This window comes from Cynara cardunculus, unplaced genomic scaffold, assembly GCF_001531365.2.
Source record: "Cynara cardunculus var. scolymus isolate 2C unplaced genomic scaffold, CcrdV1 Un_Scaffold_2739, whole genome shotgun sequence".
NCBI classification, from domain to species: domain Eukaryota; kingdom Viridiplantae; phylum Streptophyta; class Magnoliopsida; order Asterales; family Asteraceae; genus Cynara; species Cynara cardunculus.
The window spans coordinates 52,963-72,649 of record NW_020201203.1 but is presented as its reverse complement, the minus strand read 5'-3'; the positions used below and the strand labels follow the sequence as shown (position 1 = coordinate 72,649).

General features: G+C 36.9%; 1 protein-coding gene across 3 annotated transcripts; it reads right to left on the bottom strand.

Annotated features, from left to right (window-relative positions):
* Positions 1 to 1,217: 1,217 nt before the first annotated feature.
* On the bottom strand, positions 1,218 to 19,058 carry LOC112503244 (vacuolar protein sorting-associated protein 45 homolog). Of its 3 annotated transcripts, none has more exons than XM_025107304.1 (13): positions 18,697 to 19,058; positions 17,731 to 17,932; positions 17,259 to 17,338; positions 16,808 to 17,035; positions 16,461 to 16,586; positions 16,246 to 16,326; positions 15,973 to 16,114; positions 15,683 to 15,861; positions 3,864 to 4,019; positions 3,270 to 3,377; positions 3,068 to 3,189; positions 2,169 to 2,300; positions 1,218 to 1,493 (listed from the first exon to the last, which is right to left on the bottom strand). In XM_025107304.1, exons 1-13 carry the CDS (start codon positions 18,784 to 18,786, stop codon positions 1,433 to 1,435), a joined length of 1,707 nt encoding a protein of 568 aa, XP_024963072.1. In that variant the 5' UTR covers positions 18,787 to 19,058; the 3' UTR covers positions 1,218 to 1,432. The 3 variants fall into 3 exon arrangements, with proteins under 3 accessions (XP_024963072.1, XP_024963073.1, XP_024963074.1); XM_025107305.1 differs by lacking the exon at positions 18,697 to 19,058 and adding an exon at positions 17,431 to 17,535 and having other exon boundaries at positions 17,731 to 17,813; XM_025107306.1 differs by lacking the exon at positions 18,697 to 19,058 and having other exon boundaries at positions 17,717 to 17,781.
* Between the last annotated feature and the right edge of the window lie 629 nt (positions 19,059 to 19,687).

Sequence of the window (19,687 nt, the reverse complement as noted above, 5' to 3'; positions counted from 1 at the left end):
TAGATGTAGTGAAAAGGTTGGTGTTGAATTGTTTGGAATCATGGTTGATATGTTTGTGAAAGATTCATTGATTTACAAATCAAAGATGTTTGGAAAGCTTCTTGTTGAAGTTGATCTCTTTCATGGTAGATATAAAGGTGATAAGCTTAGTATACGTAGTATCAAAGCTGTAAGTCTAAATATCTAAAGCTTAACTGTGGAATCAAAAGGTGTATTCGAAGATCTACTATTTGTTTAAGTTCAAAAGAGAAAGCTTTTGAAGTTTATGAAGTCGTTTGATGTCAAAGTAAAGTTTCATTCTAAAAAAATTGTATTTGTTAATGTTTGTCTTTGGATACGTCTCGATTAAAGGTTGACAAAGTATTATCATCTTCATCAGGGGAGATTGTTAAGGTTGAAGAGAAGATAAAGAGCTATGATATAACGAGTTGTGATCGCAAATACAAAAGGGGAGATTATTAGGTCAAATATGTTGTATTAGAGATTACAAGTCTTGATTGTATGAAGGGATGAAGATTGGTCAAAGCTTAAAATCAAGATGTCAACAGAAGTCAACAAGAGAAGAGATCAGAAGATATTTTACTTGGTTTATTAGTCTAGTATAGATTCCTTGTATTGTTTTACTTTGTAAGTTTTCATTTTGTAAGATTTGTGAATTGTAGAGTGCAGAGAGAGAAACAAGCAACACTCTCATGTAAACTCTCTCTAGAATATCAATACAAATGACGGTTTCTCCTAATTATTTGTTAGATTACATCGTTACTTGTTCAAATCTAGGATTCACAACCAACTACACTTAGAACATGACGAAGAAACTATACTTCTTGAATCCATAACTCACATTTTGAGAACATAGCATACAATTTCTCTCTATTTAATATGGCCAAAATGACTCGTAAATGCTCCTTTTGAGTCTCGACTAAATGTGGACGTCATCTAAGAAAACTATTACAAATTCATCAAGATATGTACACACTTTATTCATCAAATCCATATGTTGTTGGTGCATTGGTCGGCCCAAAGAGCATCACCAAGAATTCATGACGACCATATTCTCCCATCTTAAATGTTGTTTTTGGGATATCTACCTCTAGTATTCAGCTCATGATACCTTGAACTCACATTGATCTTTGAAAAATATTTTGAGATGTAGTTGATTAAAAAGACCATCGATTCTAAGTAATAAATACTTATTCTATTCAATTCCCGATAATTAATGCATATTCGTGCCGTTCCATCTTTTTTAAACAAAATAAAATTGATATGAGAGTGCAAACAAATAAACAAAACCAAGACCATAAGCAAAAAGTCAATATGAACAACTACAATTTACACGAAGATCTTATATACTCTGTTCACTATCGCTTCCTGATTTTCTTACAAAAACACGCTACCCAAATAGCAAAATCCTCCAAGTTGCAAATTTTCAAATTTAAACAACACCACTGCTAGAGCGAGCAATCCGTTGAGCTTCTTCAAGGTCCTTCAGAAACCTGCACATTCCAAAATGTAAGATTAGGTTCATATCTAAAAGCTGAAGCCCGTGTCTGCATATGCAATTCTTTAGACCATCACTTTCGTTTTCACCTCATTTCTATAATTACAACACGCACACAAACACACATTACAAGAATCAACTTTAATATGCTCCCTCGATACCAAGTCTATGTCAACTTATCAAAGAGCCATTAGTCCAGCAGCATCCGGGATACTGGTAGAAGATATAGGCAGTCTCCCAGGAAGCCTTAAGTGTTCAAACCTCACCAAAGGTGAGGAGTGTCGGCTTCTGTATATAATTTATTATATACTTCAAAAAGAAAATATATGTCCAGTTTCAACAATCAACTTTGAGCAGGAGGAACATGTGTTAATCTACACGAAATGGGAAGTGAACACGTAAATTTGGAAATTAAAAGATGTTATAAAGCACGGTATCCTTTTATTCAAGCATGCTTATAAACACATTTTTAAGGACATGCATAGGTTTGGACAACACATATGGTTCAATTTTGTTTCTCAGATTGTTCAAAACATGGTAAAACAACAGCACAGAATTATTTAGTTTCATCATCACAAGTCAAATCCTTATTCAATAAAGAAGATGCTCTCTTCTGTATGCCAACTTTTCATCACAATTAGAGGGAACAACACAGTGGTAACCTGCTAACCTTTTAGAATTAAGAAGATAGGAACCTCCAAGTATAAAACGAATGCCAGAATGCAATGCATTTTGTAGAGCAACCGAACGTGATTCCTCATACGTCGTCCCACCAACGATAAAGATCACCACTTCTTGTGGCCTGTGATCATTAAAAAAAAATTTGGGAGTTGAAATACATTTTTATGTCCTATTTGATAGCACTAATAAATTCTTGGAAATAAATTTAGTTCATCAATGTTTGCTTTAAACACAGCAATAAAATTTCACCCCTCCCCCCCCCCCCCCCCCCCCCACACAGCAGAATACAGCTATACAAGGAAAAGTGCAAGGGTGGGGGGGGATTACAGATTGTACTAAATTAGATTGTGGGGACCTCCAAGACATCCCAAAGCAGCACAATAAGGCTGTAAGGCCAAAAGAAATATGCAACAGCAGGCTACAGGAACCAAATGCACTTGTGTGTGTCTGAGCAAAGATGTGTTAGTTTGTGTACATAGTCTAGATGTTTGATATTAAGTTAACCTAATTCGATCCTCCAATCCAAATCCGCTGAAAATCCCAAAACTCAAACATAGCAGATGAAAAACAGGAGCTCCATATTCATCAAGCTAGGAAGGGAAAACTGCTCACAACTGATATTGGGTCCACACAGACCCTCCTTTGCTTTTCCAAGCAGATAGGATCTCTTCCGGCTTCTCATACAGCAGCATTAAATGCAATTTTCTGATTGCCAGTAACTTCATGATTCCAAACATAAAAATATTTTTCAATTTTATTTAATTTCGAAGGAAGCAACAAATAATTCAACATTTCCAATATTGCACATAAGGTAAACAAAAGATTAGGTCCTAATAACATGGACAATACAGTCAAAACTGCAAATAAGGTACAATATAGAGGACAGACCTGCCCTGCTGAAAGTGATTCCCAACAAAGGGGTAATCCACATCTCTCAACCTTCCCTTAGCAATGCTCTCCATTGTTTGGAAAAGAAGAGGTTGATGCTGAGTGTACACATTCTCAACCCCCTAATAAGACCATGAACAAAAAACTTAAGCACCACATAACAAAGGTCCAAGAAAATTTGAAGTTACAGTTTCATGCAAACCTTCAGTCCACGAGCCATGTTACGGGCAATATTCAAGATATCCCTGTTACCATACAGATCTCCAGTTCGTCTATCAACCCCTGCTTGCTTTAGAAGGAATTGTACAAGCTGTCATTTGAATAAGATGGACTTGATCAGCTAGCTGTATTCCATATACAAATTATATAGGTACAACTTTGCAGCTAAGTCAACTTTCTCAGGTTTATATGCCCTGTGGCCTGTCATCGGAAGGGCGTCTTTTACCAATATCAAAAAACAAAGGACATCATATAATAAAATCCAAGGAGGAATAAAAATCCCCCTTGTGGCCATGGAGGTTCAAATGCGGTGATTCCGGGCTATCTGCAAAGCAGGTGGTCGCCCTGGGATTAGTCGGCTCGCATAGCGGGTTGGATATCCAGGTTAATCAAAAAAAAAAAAAAAACAAAGGACATCATATAATAACAATAGTATAAATCATTTAGTATATTCCACCCTGCTAAATGTATTGACTGCAAATCCCATAGACAGAAAAAACCATACTGGCTTATTTGTAGTTAATAGTAACAAAACGCCATGGTACATTGTAATTGAAGTATAAAATAGTGCACTTACCCCTGGCTTGTACTTGGGAGACTGAGAAGCCAGTTTATTGAAAAGCTGCATCAATTGAACAGGGCTCTCTTTCTCATACCGCAAAGCGTACAACATAACAAGGCGTAGTCTATCAATGTCGGAGACACTTTCATTGTTCAAAAGATTTGTGACAGCCTAAAGAACAATCACAAAGAGGTCATGTTAATAGTCTCAACTCTCAACTAAAAAAACTTCAATGTCACTTCTTCCAAATGTAATGGATGCTCTAGACACCTACACAAGAAAGAACTTGACATATTTTAAAAAAACTAAGCAGGAAAGGTTACCTACCACAACAATCCTTATTTTAGAATTTTTCTTGTTCAATGTTATTAAATAGTAATCATGTCATGCCTGGTGCATGGCATTGTGTATTTTAGGTCTGGCACATGTCCTCACATGTAGTGGTGTAATTGAGTAGGAAGGGTAAAGAACCATTTGCAACAATCCCGAATTGACATAACATGAGGGCATGGTGCTACCCTTCTTGGTCTTTATGCTTGGCAAATAAGAGGAGGAGAAGAAAAAGGGAAAAGAAGAGCAACCTGAAACTAATTAACAGAGACTGCTACATAACTTGTTTTGATATTTTAGGACTACTCAGAATCTGATTGGCATCTAATATTCCATTTTTCACAGAATCTAATATAAATCGTTTGATACTTATCATGCACAACCTCGTCAAAAACCATATCTTTCTCACAGAATCTGATTGGCAACTAATATTCCAGTTTTTAGGACTACTTGGAAGACACCACCTTATATAGTTAATCATATATCGATATAAAACCCCCTAAATTATGAGACAATTAAAATCCAGGTTGCTTCTTTTCTTATAGAGAACAATTATTTGACATCCTAATGACATTTTAACCCGAGATTAACCCTGAATTATCCCTCATAAAACTTTCATTTTAATCAATTTTGTTTACAGCATTACCCAAACTTGAACCTTCAGCAGTTCCCATCTAATGAACCACATTTGACTTGGTTTCTGACCCACATGCAACTCTCAACTATGAGCAGGAAGTAGGGATGGAAACAGAGCAGGTATTGGGCGGGCAACTCATTCCTCGTCCCCAACCCTGCCCCGACTAGTCCCCGATGGGTTCGGAAGGAAGGAATTCCCGGCGGGTTCGGGGAACCTGTTTGGTACCCATTTAGTAAAAAACTATATTAAAATCGTAACTACATTAATTACCAATATTGAAAATCAAATATATTTAAACACAAGGGTGGTGTCTGATTGGTTTGAGCTTGGGCTCCAAAGGTCAAAAGTGCTTGGAGGTCTCAGGTTCAAATCCAAGGAGAAATAAAAATCCCCTTGTGGCCATGAAGGTTCAAATGCTGTGACTTTGGGCTACGAGCAAAGCAGGTGGTCGCCCTGGGATTAGTCGGCTCGCATAGCGGGTTGGATATCCAGATTAATAAAAAAAATCAAATGTATTTATCATTTAATAATAAATGCATACATATATACATATTTATTTCTTTATACACCCACTACACACATATATTTAATAAACTAAAATTTCCAATCAGTGTCGGATTAGAGGAGGGTAATGCCATCCCCGACCCCGCTTCGGGTATAAAAATGTCCGTCCCAATAGGGTAAAATTTCCATCTCTAGCAGGAAGCTATATAGTCATACAAGTGACACAGACCAAACTTCTAAACAATTTTCTTATTCTACATACATCTCGTTTCCAGATATACAATTATGCATTTCTTTTTGCATAGAGCTTCTAAAGGTTATCTAGTTCTATTCAGCAACAGGCATTTATTCCAACCAAGTTGCAGTAGGCGAATATTTAAAGCAGTTGTAATTAATAAACCTGATGTCAGGTTTACTTAGGCTAGGAGAGCTAAAGAAAGGGTAGAGTTCATTACTTGTACGAATAGTATTATGAATGAAGGCTGTTGGCATGTAAAAAGATGTTGGGAAATTATAGGTTTTTCTTCATGTTATGTTAGCATGTTAGCATATATTAGGGAAAAGGGAGGGGCTATGTTCTAGATTCGTGAAATGGCTTATGACTTGGAGAGCTTCAGCCTCTCCTAGAGCTGGAAATCCCTGTAAGCATTTAACAGAAAGTATACAGAAATGTTCTAACAGACCATTGTACAACAGTTGAGTTAAGAAACAAGATAGAAAACAATCATGAAGGAGCAGAATAGAAGATGAAACTATTGGTTTAAAAAAAGATTAAACTGTTGGTTTCAAAAAAAAAGAAAAAATAAGATGAAACTGTCGGCCTGATTTGATTAAAAAAAACAAAATGAATATAACTAGTAATTCGAGATGTTAGGGTCCCTCAAACAAATGCCCAATATCTGCCTACCCTACTCATCCCACTCCCTTTTATTTATCCTAGGCTCATCTATCCTTACAATTTTCCCAATTTACCCCTACGCAACAGAATTGTTAACAGCCTAACATCGCAACTTGATCCCCTTCCGAATCCGTTGACCTTGATTTTTCTTTCTTCTATAAGTGAATAGAATAGGTGGGCATGTAAAATTACCTCACCCCCAAAGAACCACCTTGTCCTCAAGTTAGAAATCAGGGAAAGCATGTTGCATCTTAGCCAAGTCTTCCCATGTAGACTCGAATTCCAGCAAGTCTTCCCATTTCAACAAGACTTCTATCCATTGCCCCATATCAGTGTCTGTCGTCTGAACTCCAAAAAGAGACTCTAATTCAACTTCTAATTCCAATTCTTCAATGAGTTTAGGAGGTAAAGATGGGATCGATAACTATTCTCCAATGGCCTTCTTTAGTTGGGAGACGCGGAACACAGCGTGTATTTGAGTAGTAATAGGAACCTGAAGCTGAATGGCAACCACACCGATACATTGGATAATTTGGAATGGCCCATAGAAACGAGCAGCAAGTTTCTGGAATAGGCGTTGACACATGGATCTTTACCAATAGGCTTGTGATGTACACTGAAAGAAATAGAATGGAATTGCAAAAGAAATCTAACGATTAATGGGGAAATCGAATGGTTACAGTTAGGTTTATGGCTTTCGAGAGGTCAGAATCTCTCCACAGGACTCACGTCCAAAGGGTTACAAAACAGAATACCTTCTCCTAGACCCTCCTACACCTATTTATACCAGACAAATGCATTACCAACTTGTACTCTTAATGCAATAACTACTTGTACCCTATTAGTATAAGGTATAACACGTTGAAGCTTAAGATATACCTAGGACCCAACTTCAAATTCAACTGCCTTGCAGGACTTATCGGCCATAACCTTCATTTTCTGTTGGGCACGTAATAAGTGAGCTCGAAGTTCGTCTAAAATGGCATTCCTTTCCAGCAGCCAGTCCTCAAGACATTTAACAGAGCGCACTTTGCAGACTAATGATATCTTGTGTTTTGCCAAAACTCAGCCTATGGCAGCCACTGTAGCCATTTGCGAGGCTGCCCTGAATGAAGCAGCAAAGGTACATTTTCACAGATTTATTGACAATTTCGTGCTGACCATCCGTTCGGGGGTGATAAGTCGTGCTACAACAAAGTGGAGCCTTGGAGTCTAAATAACTCTCGCCAAAATGTGCTCATGAAAACCTTATGTCGAAGGAAACCCATGGAGTCATTTGATGAACACAGCTGCCACTGAGGATGCATTAAAAGGGTGTTTTAGCTCCAAAAAATGGGCATAGTTCGTCAGCTTGTCAACTACGACCAGCACCGTTTCGAAACCATTAGAACAAGGACGACTTATGAAATCCATTGAGACATCATCACATACTTGAGAGGGCTGGGGTAACGGCTATAAGAGACCAAGAAGGTGTTTGGTTGGCAGATTGATCAAGCTTGCACATACTCCTGAATGGCCCTTTGCATGCCTACCGAAAACCACTCTGAAGCCAATCGTTAAGTCTTAAACTCCTACGTTCAATTATCTTGAGCAAACAAGTAATTAGTTTATCATAATCCAAGTCAAATTTAGACGAATGGGTGTCTGTAGCAGAAGTATTTACGGGTTCTCCAGGAAGCTCGTGAGCTTGGTCTTACTTCACTGTCGAGAAATGGAAGATTCATTCATCAAAAGAAAAGTCCCTTTCTGAAGCAAGAATTGGTTTTCTATTTGGATCTTTCAAGCATCTAAATGGAATTGCTAATTATATATCTCGATTCATTAGAAATTGGACAGGTAGGAAATTTCTTGTTGAGTTACGTGTCTGCTTGACCTTTTCTAAGTGGAGCCAGAATAAAGTGCCCATAAAAAAGACGTTTACTGTCTGCTGCTGATTCAACACACTACCACTGTAGTGTACGCCCGAATGACCCCCAACCACCAAGTCATGATTCTCGTGAAAAATCATGGGAATTAACAATGTAGTGTGGGGAATTACTAACTTCCCTTGTCTAATAGGCGACCTCGTTCTACCTTGTATCCGACATGGATCTTGCCATGGACTTCAATAGCCTGCTTCACCCTTTGGAAAGAGTCGGCCTCTATTTCTTTCATTAATCCATTCGTAGGTATTGACGAGACAATTGACCCAAATCGAGTTCGAATGTAAATTCCCTTGACAAGGCATTAGACACCCGATTTTTAGCCCCGAATTTATATTGGATTTCAAAATCAAATCCCAGCCGCTTGTACATCCATTTTTGGTAATCCATTCCTACTTTACTCTGTTCTATTAGGTGCCTTAAGCTTCTTTGATCGGTACTAAAAGCTTTAGAGGTGCAGTAACAAAAGTATTTAATGTCGTATCTTGAGTTACAACATAAGAGAACATATATACAATTGAGGAGGATGAGAGAGACTACAACTCCTAACATTATGGGACAAAGACTAATCTATAGAAGTTCCCTTATCAGGGTCTATCTACAACTATCAACTAATCCATATTCACAGATTATTCTACACTCCCCCTCAAGCTAAATGGTATACGTTATACAATCCAAACTTGACTTTTAACGTGTTAAAATGTGGCAAATTAGTGCTTTAGTGAAGATGCCGGCCACTTGTTGAGTAGTAGAAATGTAGGAGACTTTCAGGATCCCCTTGTCAATCTTCTCCTTTATGAAAAACAACGATCCACCTCAACATGTTTTGTTCGATCATGAACTAGATCATGTTTCATAGTGATAGCAGCTTTATTGTCACACCAAATAGCCACCGAGTGTAAGACACAAATTCTTAGTTCCCTCAGTAATCTCCTTAGCAAGAGTGCTTCACACACACCCAGGGCAATAGCTCGTAGTTCAGCTTCAGCACTACTTCTTGAGACCACTTCTTGTTTCTTACTTCACCACGTGACAAAGTTGCCAAACACACGAGCAATAACCCGAGGTAGAACGCCAATCACTTTGACAACTTGCCCAAATTTTAGCTGTGAACACTTGTACACTTCGATTGTCTTGTTTCATAAACTAGTAAACTATGACCTGGTGTACCTTTAAGATATCATAGGATCATAGTTGATTGCATGAATTGGCTTGCATAGTTGATTGCTAAGGTAATATCAGGCCTTGTATGCATTAGGTATATCAGTCAACCAACAAGGCGTTGGAATCTCCCCCTGTGCCGTAGAAATAGCATCATGCTTCAAATTAGAATCCATAGGAGTAGAGCTTGGCCGAGATCCTAGCATCCATTGTCTTTTAGCAAGTCCAACGTATATTTCCTTTTGAGACACGTTAATCATAGATTTCTTTCTCGCAATATCCATTCCAAAAAAGTACCTTAATGGACCAGGTTTTTCATTTCGAAGGATTTAGCGAAATGGACTTTGATTTTTACGATCGCCATGGCATGATCTTCGGTAATTATGATGTCGTGATATAAACTATTAGGATGGCAATCTTATCGTGCTACCTAAGATAGAAAAGAGTGATCAGCATGGTCTTAAGCATACCCAAATTGTTTAACCGTGTGAGTGAATCGATCGAACTAGGCTTTAGGAGATTGTTTAAAACCATAGATTGCTTTCTTGAGATGATAAACGTTATGGGTGCCACTCATAGCATGAAAACCGAGGTAAGTCCATGTAGACTTCCTCGTTGAGGTTGCCATTTAGGAACGCATTTTTAATGTCTAGTTGTTGATGAGGCCAATCGAAATTTGCAGCAAGCTATGTTGTTAATTGCGGTGCAACAGCAATGCAGTAGCGATTATCGTTCATAAACAAAATAGCAGTTTCGATAATAACGGTGCAATTTACCACTACTTCACCGACATTTGAGGTAAATAGCGGTCCGCAATACCAATATTCTCAGTTGGGCCTCTTTTGAATCTAATGCTTAAATTTGTCTTTTTTGGGCTTTTATTTTGATTTGGGCCCTTATTTTACTTTAATCCAGTTACACTCAACGAATATCATCGAGCATCCCGTCTAGAAATTCTTGGAATATTATGTTTTCAATTTCTTTCTATCATCGTCGACAGTCAACCTTCTTCGACACTATTCAAGTTTTCTATCATCGTTTATGAACACTTTTCCTATTTTGTTTTGTGAAACTTGTTTATATTGATGTTTAGATGTTGAAACCATATTTTTAATTAATGCATATAATATGTTTATGTATGCATATATATATAAAATTCTATGAAATATTATATGAAGCGCTATTTTTGGACCGCTATACCACCGTGATAACCGCTATTTCAAATATCAGTCATGACCACTATTTTATATTTTGACCGCAGTAACAGCATAGGCAACAAGTGATAGAGGAACCCGAATAGTATCAATATTTGCAATTGGGGCAAATGTTTCTTGATAATCGATGTCGTATGTCGGTGTGCAGCCTTTTCCTACTAATCGTGCCTTGTATCTTAGTGTTGGGTCAAATATTGTTGTATCCAAGATCACCGATTATAAAGATTAGATTGAAGAATGAAGGAGTCACAGTGAAAGTCAACATGAGTAAAGAAAGTGAATCTGCTGAAGGTTCATCTGCTGAATCTGATGACAACATAAGTAAGTTCTCTAAGAAGCTGGCTTTGCTGACAAAGAAATTTCAAAAGATGTTTGGAAAGAAAAAGCTTTTAAGTATGATAAGAGTAGGGGCAAGAAAGATAAATCAGATAAGACAGCCAAAGAGAAAGACCAGAAAGAAATCAAAGTTGAAAACAACCATTGTTTCAACTGTGGCAAGACTGGTCATTTCGTCAAAGACTACCGCTTCAGAAAGTTTAAAGATTCAAACTACTATCATAAAAGATCATATTTGGCCAAAACTCGAGAAGATGGCAAAGCGCTGATAGCAGATAAAGAAGGTTGATAGATTCATCTAATGACAAGGCTGCTCATTTCACACAAGTCAATTTGTGCTTAATGGCTAAGCAAAATGAAGACGGAGGATCATCATCCGAGAATGAATTTGAGGTACTCAATTCTTCCAATTCTGAATTTATTCTTGAAATTGAGTCTATGAATGTCGAATTTATTTCTTTAAAACAGAAACTAAAAAATGAAAGAGCTTTAATGTTAAAATTTCAAACTGAAAGTTATGGTTATAAAGATTTATGTGAAGATCTGAGACAAGAAAAAGAACAACTTAGATCTGAAAAAGCTAAATTAGAGAAAAAAATTCTTATATTGAAAAAGAAATTGAGTGAAGTAGAGGGTGAGAAAGTTGACATCCAATTGAAATTTGATTCAATTTTCAAAGAAAGAGTGATCGATCATCGATAATAACCCAACTTCAGATCCAACTTGGAAAATATATGTGATCCATGTAGTTCATCCCACAGCTCACCGATCATCGGAATTGTGTATTTGTAGGGAATAGCGACCTTACTTAACGCCCTATAGCCTACATAAAACCTCCACGACCCATCTTTTTTTTACCAAGAGAACTGGACTCGTAACATATTACCCCTATAACTTGACCGATTTGCCCACTCAAAAGAATAGCTAATAGCCTCACTTGCCCCAAGGTGCTCCCATTCCCAATGCACTAACATTGATTTTTCTTTCTACTACAAGGCAATATAATAGGTGGGTATGTAACAAGTTGGTATCAGAACAGTTTAAATCCAACAATATGACAAGGAGTGTGGCGTATTGAAGGAGGTATCTTAAGTCAATTTGTAAATGGATTGGATCTAAAAATTCGGGCAAAACCGAGATTGATCCACCAACCGTTGTAGGAGAGGCCATGGAACTAGCTACCAAACTAGAAGAGAAGAACAAGGTTTTGAGTACAAATAAGAGGTCGATGTTTTGGAATACGAGGAAATTTCCAAGTAGTATAAGTGGACCGAGTAGGAGTGAGGAACTCTATGATTTCCACAAACAAACGGAGGGCCAAGTTTCATCATTTATCAGACACTGCAGCACAAAAGGGCGTAGAGACTGTTATTGTTCCAATAAGAAGTATAATCCAAGGCATAAGTACAAAAAGAGATCAAACATTATTGGTTATGCATGAATTTTTGGTTATGCATTTCAGGTTGGCAGATGCAACAAGTACGTTTCAGGGGTTGATGATTGAAATTTTCAAACGATTCTAAGGAGTTTGCAGAATGTACAATATTTGTATATGGAAATACTCACACATACTCCTCACTGTTGGTGAGGTTTGAAGCCATGACCTTGGTTACCGGTGGGAGGTTTTGAAGCTTTGTGCTTGGAGATATGTTACATGGTTGTGTGCTTACTTGAGAGAATTTATGGAGATTGTTGAATGTGCCTCAAACTCCCCTCCCTTATTCTGCATGATCGTGCCATGTTTGCGAAAGAATTCAACACGGTTTTGTCATGCTAAAACAAATCAAACATAGAGTTTGGGTGTTTTATGCACGATTGTGCCCGTATGTTGTAGAAAGGTCGTGTTGACCTATGGGACCTAAAAAGCGACCTTCTGAAGATCACATTTGCCAACGTCAAAAGAACCAGTCTAGCTAGACTCTAGGTCGTCCTCAAGGTCGTCTATAGCATCTGATCCGTTTTTATTGCCTATTAGGGCTATTTTCAATGGTCATCTTCTTCAATATTGATATGCAAATACTCTCAAACCTCAATTGATTTGTCCATTGTGGCTTACTTTCAAGCATTGTAACTTCATCATTTACTAATGGACTTTTCTCCGTGATCTCCTTGACCCATGGTTTTCCTCGTTTTTTGTTTTCATGTAAATCTCGGTGTTATCTGCTGTCTCTTTTGTTTTATTACGTTGCTTCAAGTTTATTGCCTTATGATTCACCATGTATAAATGAATGAGGATCTGTGTTATATTCTGCATCAAGAGCATTTTGAGTGTTCAAGCTTATGATCATTGGAATGTTCACTTTTATGGCTAGTTTGACTTTGGTTGAACATTGATTTAAGATTTGAAGTTAACTAACATTCATTATATAGCACAGAAGAAAGGCAAACATCAATCATTTTGTGTGACATGCAATCAAGAACAAGGGTCAAGTCATAATGGTAGAAGCTTATTCTCAATAACATACATTTTACAATACCTTCCACAGCAGTAAAAAGAAGAGTGTTGAACAACCAAAAAAAACCAAACAACTTGGTCTTGGATACCAAAGCATGAAAGGGATGATTTCATTTTAAGGAACTAATGATTGGCTCACATCTAATTTTGACCGTAGCCTACACCTACTAGTTGAGACTCAAATGCATGTTGATGTAACAACTTTAGTGACCCTGCGAAACTTACAATTTTCTTAACATAACTATATGTTACTTAAGAGCATCTCCAACAGCTATGCGTATTTTTTCTAAAATAAAGTATCAAAAGTCAAAATCTTAGAAAAATTACATCCAACTACAACAGCTACTCTATTTTAGAGATTCTAACATCAATCATATTATTAAAATATGCAATATATTAATAAAATAGTTTTTCTCTCTACTAAACATTTGATTTCAATGCCTCTTATTGGTGGTAAAGATTAAAATATCGTTTCTCTTTCTTAAACCTTAGTTTTAGAAATTTCTCCAAATTTGGAGATTTTAACTTCTCTCTCTTCCTTTGCCTATTTTAGCATACCTGTCCGAGCAAAAAAAATCTCTAAAACCACTACAATTCCTATTTTAGCATAGTTGTTGGAGATGCTCTAATATAATAAGAAAATACGTAATTTCTTATAACAGGCACGGCAAAATAACAACTAAAAATAGATCCATATCACCTTCTAAGCTGATTTATCTTTGCAGTCCAAAAGATGCTATAAGTTAACATTCTACTTTCAATTTCTTTTTAGAATTCGCTTGAATTAGTTGGCCAGTTTTCTTGGTTAGCTTTCTGATAGAGTTCAGTTGCTTTCCTTGTACACATCAGTTGTCATTATCTCCAACTTAAATTAATACTAATAACACCAAAATAATAATCCATAACACCTAAACTGAATTAGCTTCACAGTCCAAAAAATGTAGGCAAGTATAAAGTTCAAATTGTATTTTCATTATATGCTTTGGTTGAATTAGTTGGCCAGTTTAGTTGGTTAGATTTCTGATACGTTAGTTGCTTCCGTTGTACACACATTAAATTTAATAACACCCAAGTTAATAATACCCTATACATCACCTATTTAAAACTCACACCTCCGGTGCAGGTGGCCCATATAACAAGCCTAAGCCTGATGTATTGTTGAATGGTGCCTCAAACTCCCCTCCCTCATTTTGCAAAATCATGACATGTTTGCAAAGGAATTGAGAGTGGTTGTGTCATGCTAAAGCAAAAGGGACAGAAAGGCTGGGAGTATTGTGCATGGTCGTGCCTCTATGTTGCAGCACGGTCGTGTCAACCTATGCAAGCTCAAAGGCGGCCTTCTCAAGATCGCGTTCGGCAGCATCAGTAAAACCAGGCGAGCTCCTGAGGGACCTCAAGGTTTCCCTCAAGGTCGCCTAAAGCACATGACGGGTTTTTATTGCCTTTTAGGTCTACTTATGTCGGTTAGCGTCAATATTGATATATAAATACCCCAAAACCACCATTGATGAACCGGAGCTTAAACTCTGTGTTATCTCAACTATTGTAACTTCAACATTTACTACGGCGCTTTTCTTGGTGGTCTCCTCCACTCGTGGTTTTCTACCATTTTGGGCTTTCACGTAAATCTCGGTGTTGTCATTTATCTCTATTTCTTTATTATATAGCTTCAAGTTTATTGATTTATGATTAACCATGTTTGAATGAATAAGGATATTTATTATCTTCCGCATCGAGAACATTTTGACTATTCAAGCTTATGTTAATTGGGATGTTGACTTTTATGCCTCGTTCAACCTTGGTTGAACATTGATTTAGGATTGGAAGTAAGATAGCATTGTTCTTTAATCTTTATTTAGCAACAGGTACAGAATCAATCCATTGTTAACAAAGGCTTCCAATGAGATTCCAATCTTATTTCCCAAATTATCTATACACGCTAACTTATCACCTCAACCCTCTCATTACACCTCATGACTTCTTGTTATGGTATTTCTGTTTTTTTCCTTCAAAACATTTTATAAATAAAATATCTTTACCGATTAATGGACCTAATTCACATCTAGCTACTTTTGGCATGTGGAGAAGTAAGGCCACAAGTACAAGAAAGGAACCTCATCCTTCACAAAACAAATTTGGTGTTTAAGTCCTTAGTTTTGGTAATGCAATGTGGATTAGCTTGCCATCCCCCTCTCTACAGAGAAAAGTACTTTTGTTTGCAATAGCTTTTAGTCGGAACATAATGTTCAAAAAGTAAGACTAATTGTCAAAAGAGTGAATAACATCACATATTGTTGTAGGATTGCAGCTCAGCAGTAATATGACTACTTTAAAGATGGAACGCATAGACTTGATATGGAAAGCAAAATGTAAGCACCTCGAATGCTGCTCCTTGCCCGCCATTGCATGCCAATTCTTGTTCTGTTTGTGAAACTAACATAAGCTTTCGCTCCTCAACTATCTTGCTCATTTCTGTGACCAGGGTTACATGCTTAGATACATTTCCTTGCATTTTCCTATACTCTGGATAGTTGTCAACAAACTTAGCCATGTCTTCTGTGCTCAGACAAAAAGTAGTATAGTCAGATTGTGTTACTAGTTACTGAATACATTTTGCTGTTGTAACTAATAGCAAGAGCCAAAAGATAGAACTTTGTTGGTTCAAACCTATAGTCTGGATATTTTGATTGCTTTTTGCCACTTGCTGAAAATCATCCACCATCCGCTTTATACTCATTCCAATGTCTCCAAAATTTTCATACATATTAGCCTTAAAAAAGGCATCTTGTTCAGACGACAATACAACCTCCTATTTCAGAAGGCATACACAAATAATTACTTCTTGTTAATATGTCATAAAGGGATGCAATGATAACAAATAACAATGAATTCCTGGATATATAGTTGATTATATCTAGATATAAAGATGTGAAAACTGACCTGTTGATCTTTCGAAAATTTTCCAACATTTCCTAAATCTACCTTATTATCTTTAATACCTATCAACTCATGGACCATGGCCTACAAAAATGAACAATGAATATATATTACTGTTTCCAATATTTCCACCAGCTATTCGGTTTCAAAACAACAAAAGATTGGAACTTCTATGCAGTGCCAATAAATTGTGATCATTACTCAACAGATGATGGTACCTGATAAGTCCATTGATTCAGCAATGGAGTAACAGGGTCATCCCTCCTATCAATTACAAGCAACAAGGGAGAAATTTCTGTGCGTCTGAAATCAAAAAGACCACTTTCCTGCTGGTACATCAGCTTCTGTAGCCCACATTGAGAATAAAAATAAAAAAAATTAAGTTACAAGTCTTACAACCCAAATTCTTTGAATAAATCAGCAGGGTGTAATGATAAAAATTCATTCCCTTCTACCATATAACAACATTAATTTCAATAGAATACTTCTGCTCTAAATCACTACAGTTATGCATTTTAATTGAATAAGAAAAGAGTGAAAGACATCAAAAGATTTGCTTGCTCACCGAAGCTTCTTGTGCTATCCTTTTAGCAATGTCAGATGTCTGTGAATATCGAATAACGGGCCTCCTTTTAAAAGCCAAAAAGATCGCTGCAAGTCCATCAACAATTCGATCACAGTAGTTGTGTAGATTTGGAGGGTCTATAACAGCAGGAAGCATATACATATGATTGGATGGTGTGTTCAAAGTGAAATGGTAGGGGTCAATTGCAACAAAATCAGCAAAAAGCTCCTGCAGAATAAAATCATACCAGTTTACACGTGCAAAAGGGAATGATATTTACAGAAGTGCAACTTTGTCATGCACAATTTCAAGAGAACCTGATCAAATGAAAATTATAGTGCATGAAGCCTATAGACAGAAAAACATTTCAGGCATAATCACATATGAGGGAAGAACTCAAGATCCCTGTCTAACTTATGGACCAGTAAACTATATCAAAGTATGAGCTAACCTGGACTTGTTGAACAACTTCATGTTCATCTGAATCGGCCAAGATATGGAGCTGAGTCGTATTCAACATATTTGAAAAAACTGCAATAAATGTACAAGCACAATTTATCATACGAGAAGTTGCTGGACTTGGCTGGTATATGATTGCATTATGGTAGTAAATATCATACTACCTAGAACTAACTCATATTAAGTTTTTATGATGCAGATAGTTCATTTGATATTCCAAAATATCTTTTCGTTTGAATTCCAACTCCAAAGCACCTTCCAAAATAAGCCTGGTTTGAATAGATTCACATGAGAAAATCATAACGCCCTTTACCAGGCACATCATTTCGAGAAGTTCTTGAACAAGACAAAAGGGTCCCTTCTTAGAACACTATAGGGAGATAGACTAATATTCATATGTGTGTACATTACATGTCCGCAATTGGGGTTCACCCTCCGAAAATGAAATACCTACAGAAACTTACAGAGGTTATATTCTCCAAATCGAGGTTTAGCCAGTTGACGTTTCAAATGCTGAATATTCTCTGATGTTGGGCGCAGAAAGTAAACTGCTTTAAGATGTGACATGGACTCCTTTGGCATGGAGATGGAATCAACCAATTCCACCAAAAACACTTCTTTTTGCAGAAGTTCGGACTGAGAATACACGACACTGACAATACTAACCTGCAACATAACATAGAAAAAAAGATGCTCCATCAACCAACCAGGGACGGACTCAATAATTTTTGGATACGGTGGCACCATATAAAACGGTTGCACCTTCTAGGGATGTATCGAATTTTGTTTTTACTTGATATATCTCACAATAGTGATCATTTAATGAAGGCACATGAACGTTAGTATGTTGTTTAACCTAAAGCCTTCAACTTAAGAAACTAGAATGTAATCCCCCATCCGGACTGGAATGAGCTACATGGGTTTTCTATTGTCCAGAAAAATAGTTGACTACCAAAAGGCCTTTGGTCTAGCAGTTTTTAACTTGAACATAGCTCATTTCACAAGCGAAGTCAAAAGATACAACTAGCAGATACAAGCGAGAGTACAAAATATCTTACATATACTCATAATTATTAACCCAAGTGTTGTGGATTATTGACTCTAATCCCCAACCTCAAGAAGCCACAACAGTATACTAATTGTTTGTTCAAGATTTTCCCACGTAAGTACAGAATCTATTAGTCGTTAGAGCACATATAGTCAGCCAGATAATGAACTTGAATCGTCATCTACTCCAAAAGAAGTTGCAACACGTATGCTGCAAAATGCTTCTGAACTAATTACAAATTATATGAAACCCCTTAAAAAATTTCATTAATCGCCAATTAACATGAAAACAAGTAGGTAATACAGTGACGAGTAATGATAAGAAGTAACATAGAGTAACAATTATGATAAATATGTTAATAACGAGGAGATCTGAAGCGTACCGTATGGGAATCAAGTATGAGGACTTTCATGCCAGAAATATCTTGTAACATTCGATTTACATAATCTCTTACAGATAAAACCAACACCATTTTGCAATCAAAGAGCTAATGCCTGATTGTAATTCTTCAACAGATGAATCGAATGCCGTTCAATAGGAACGCAAGGTTTTACGATTTTCCAAGGGATTACGTCTGTGATCGAAGCAGTGAAAAAAAGCATTCAAAGACCGATCTGTTTTGGGTTTGGAGCGATTGATTTAGAATTATGTGGGCTTGGTTGCAGGGTTTGTGATGCGATCGTGTGATTCTATGCGTGGATTCCTGTTGTCTGTTGTTGGCATAGATGTGATGGGATGAGATCAGGCAGGCGGCAGATGGCAGAGTGGCGGAGGCAGGTGGAGCGATTGGACAAATTAATCCAAGTTCCCGACCCGACAAGTGTATGATATAATTTTTTATCATGTTGTATGATATAATTTTTTTTTTATCATGGTACAGGGTAAGTGTTATCGTCTAAACGATATAACGTCTCATATGGAAATAAGGAAAAATTATTACAATAACTAATTTATAAAACCCTCTTCTACAAAAAAAACCAATTTTTAAGTCATTTACAATTTTAACCACCGGGCGATCCTTACTGTTTGGGGTGTGATCATTATTTTTTTAAGAAAAAAAAATTTAAAAATAATTTTTTCTGTACCAGGGGGCGAGCTACGTCACTGGATCGCCTCCGGGGGGTGATCGGGGGGCGATCCAGTCTTTAAGTATTTTTTTTTTTCTAAAACCAATTTCACTATAAATATCAACCTCTTATTTCCTAAATTTTCACATATTCCCTTTCATTTTTCTTCTCATATATTCTACTCTCACAACCCTTAACCCATTAAACACAATAAACCATCACAACCTTTAACCCACTAAACACAATCAACCATCACAAAACATGAAATCACGTCAAAGTGATGATGTTTGTGTGTATCTTCAAAGT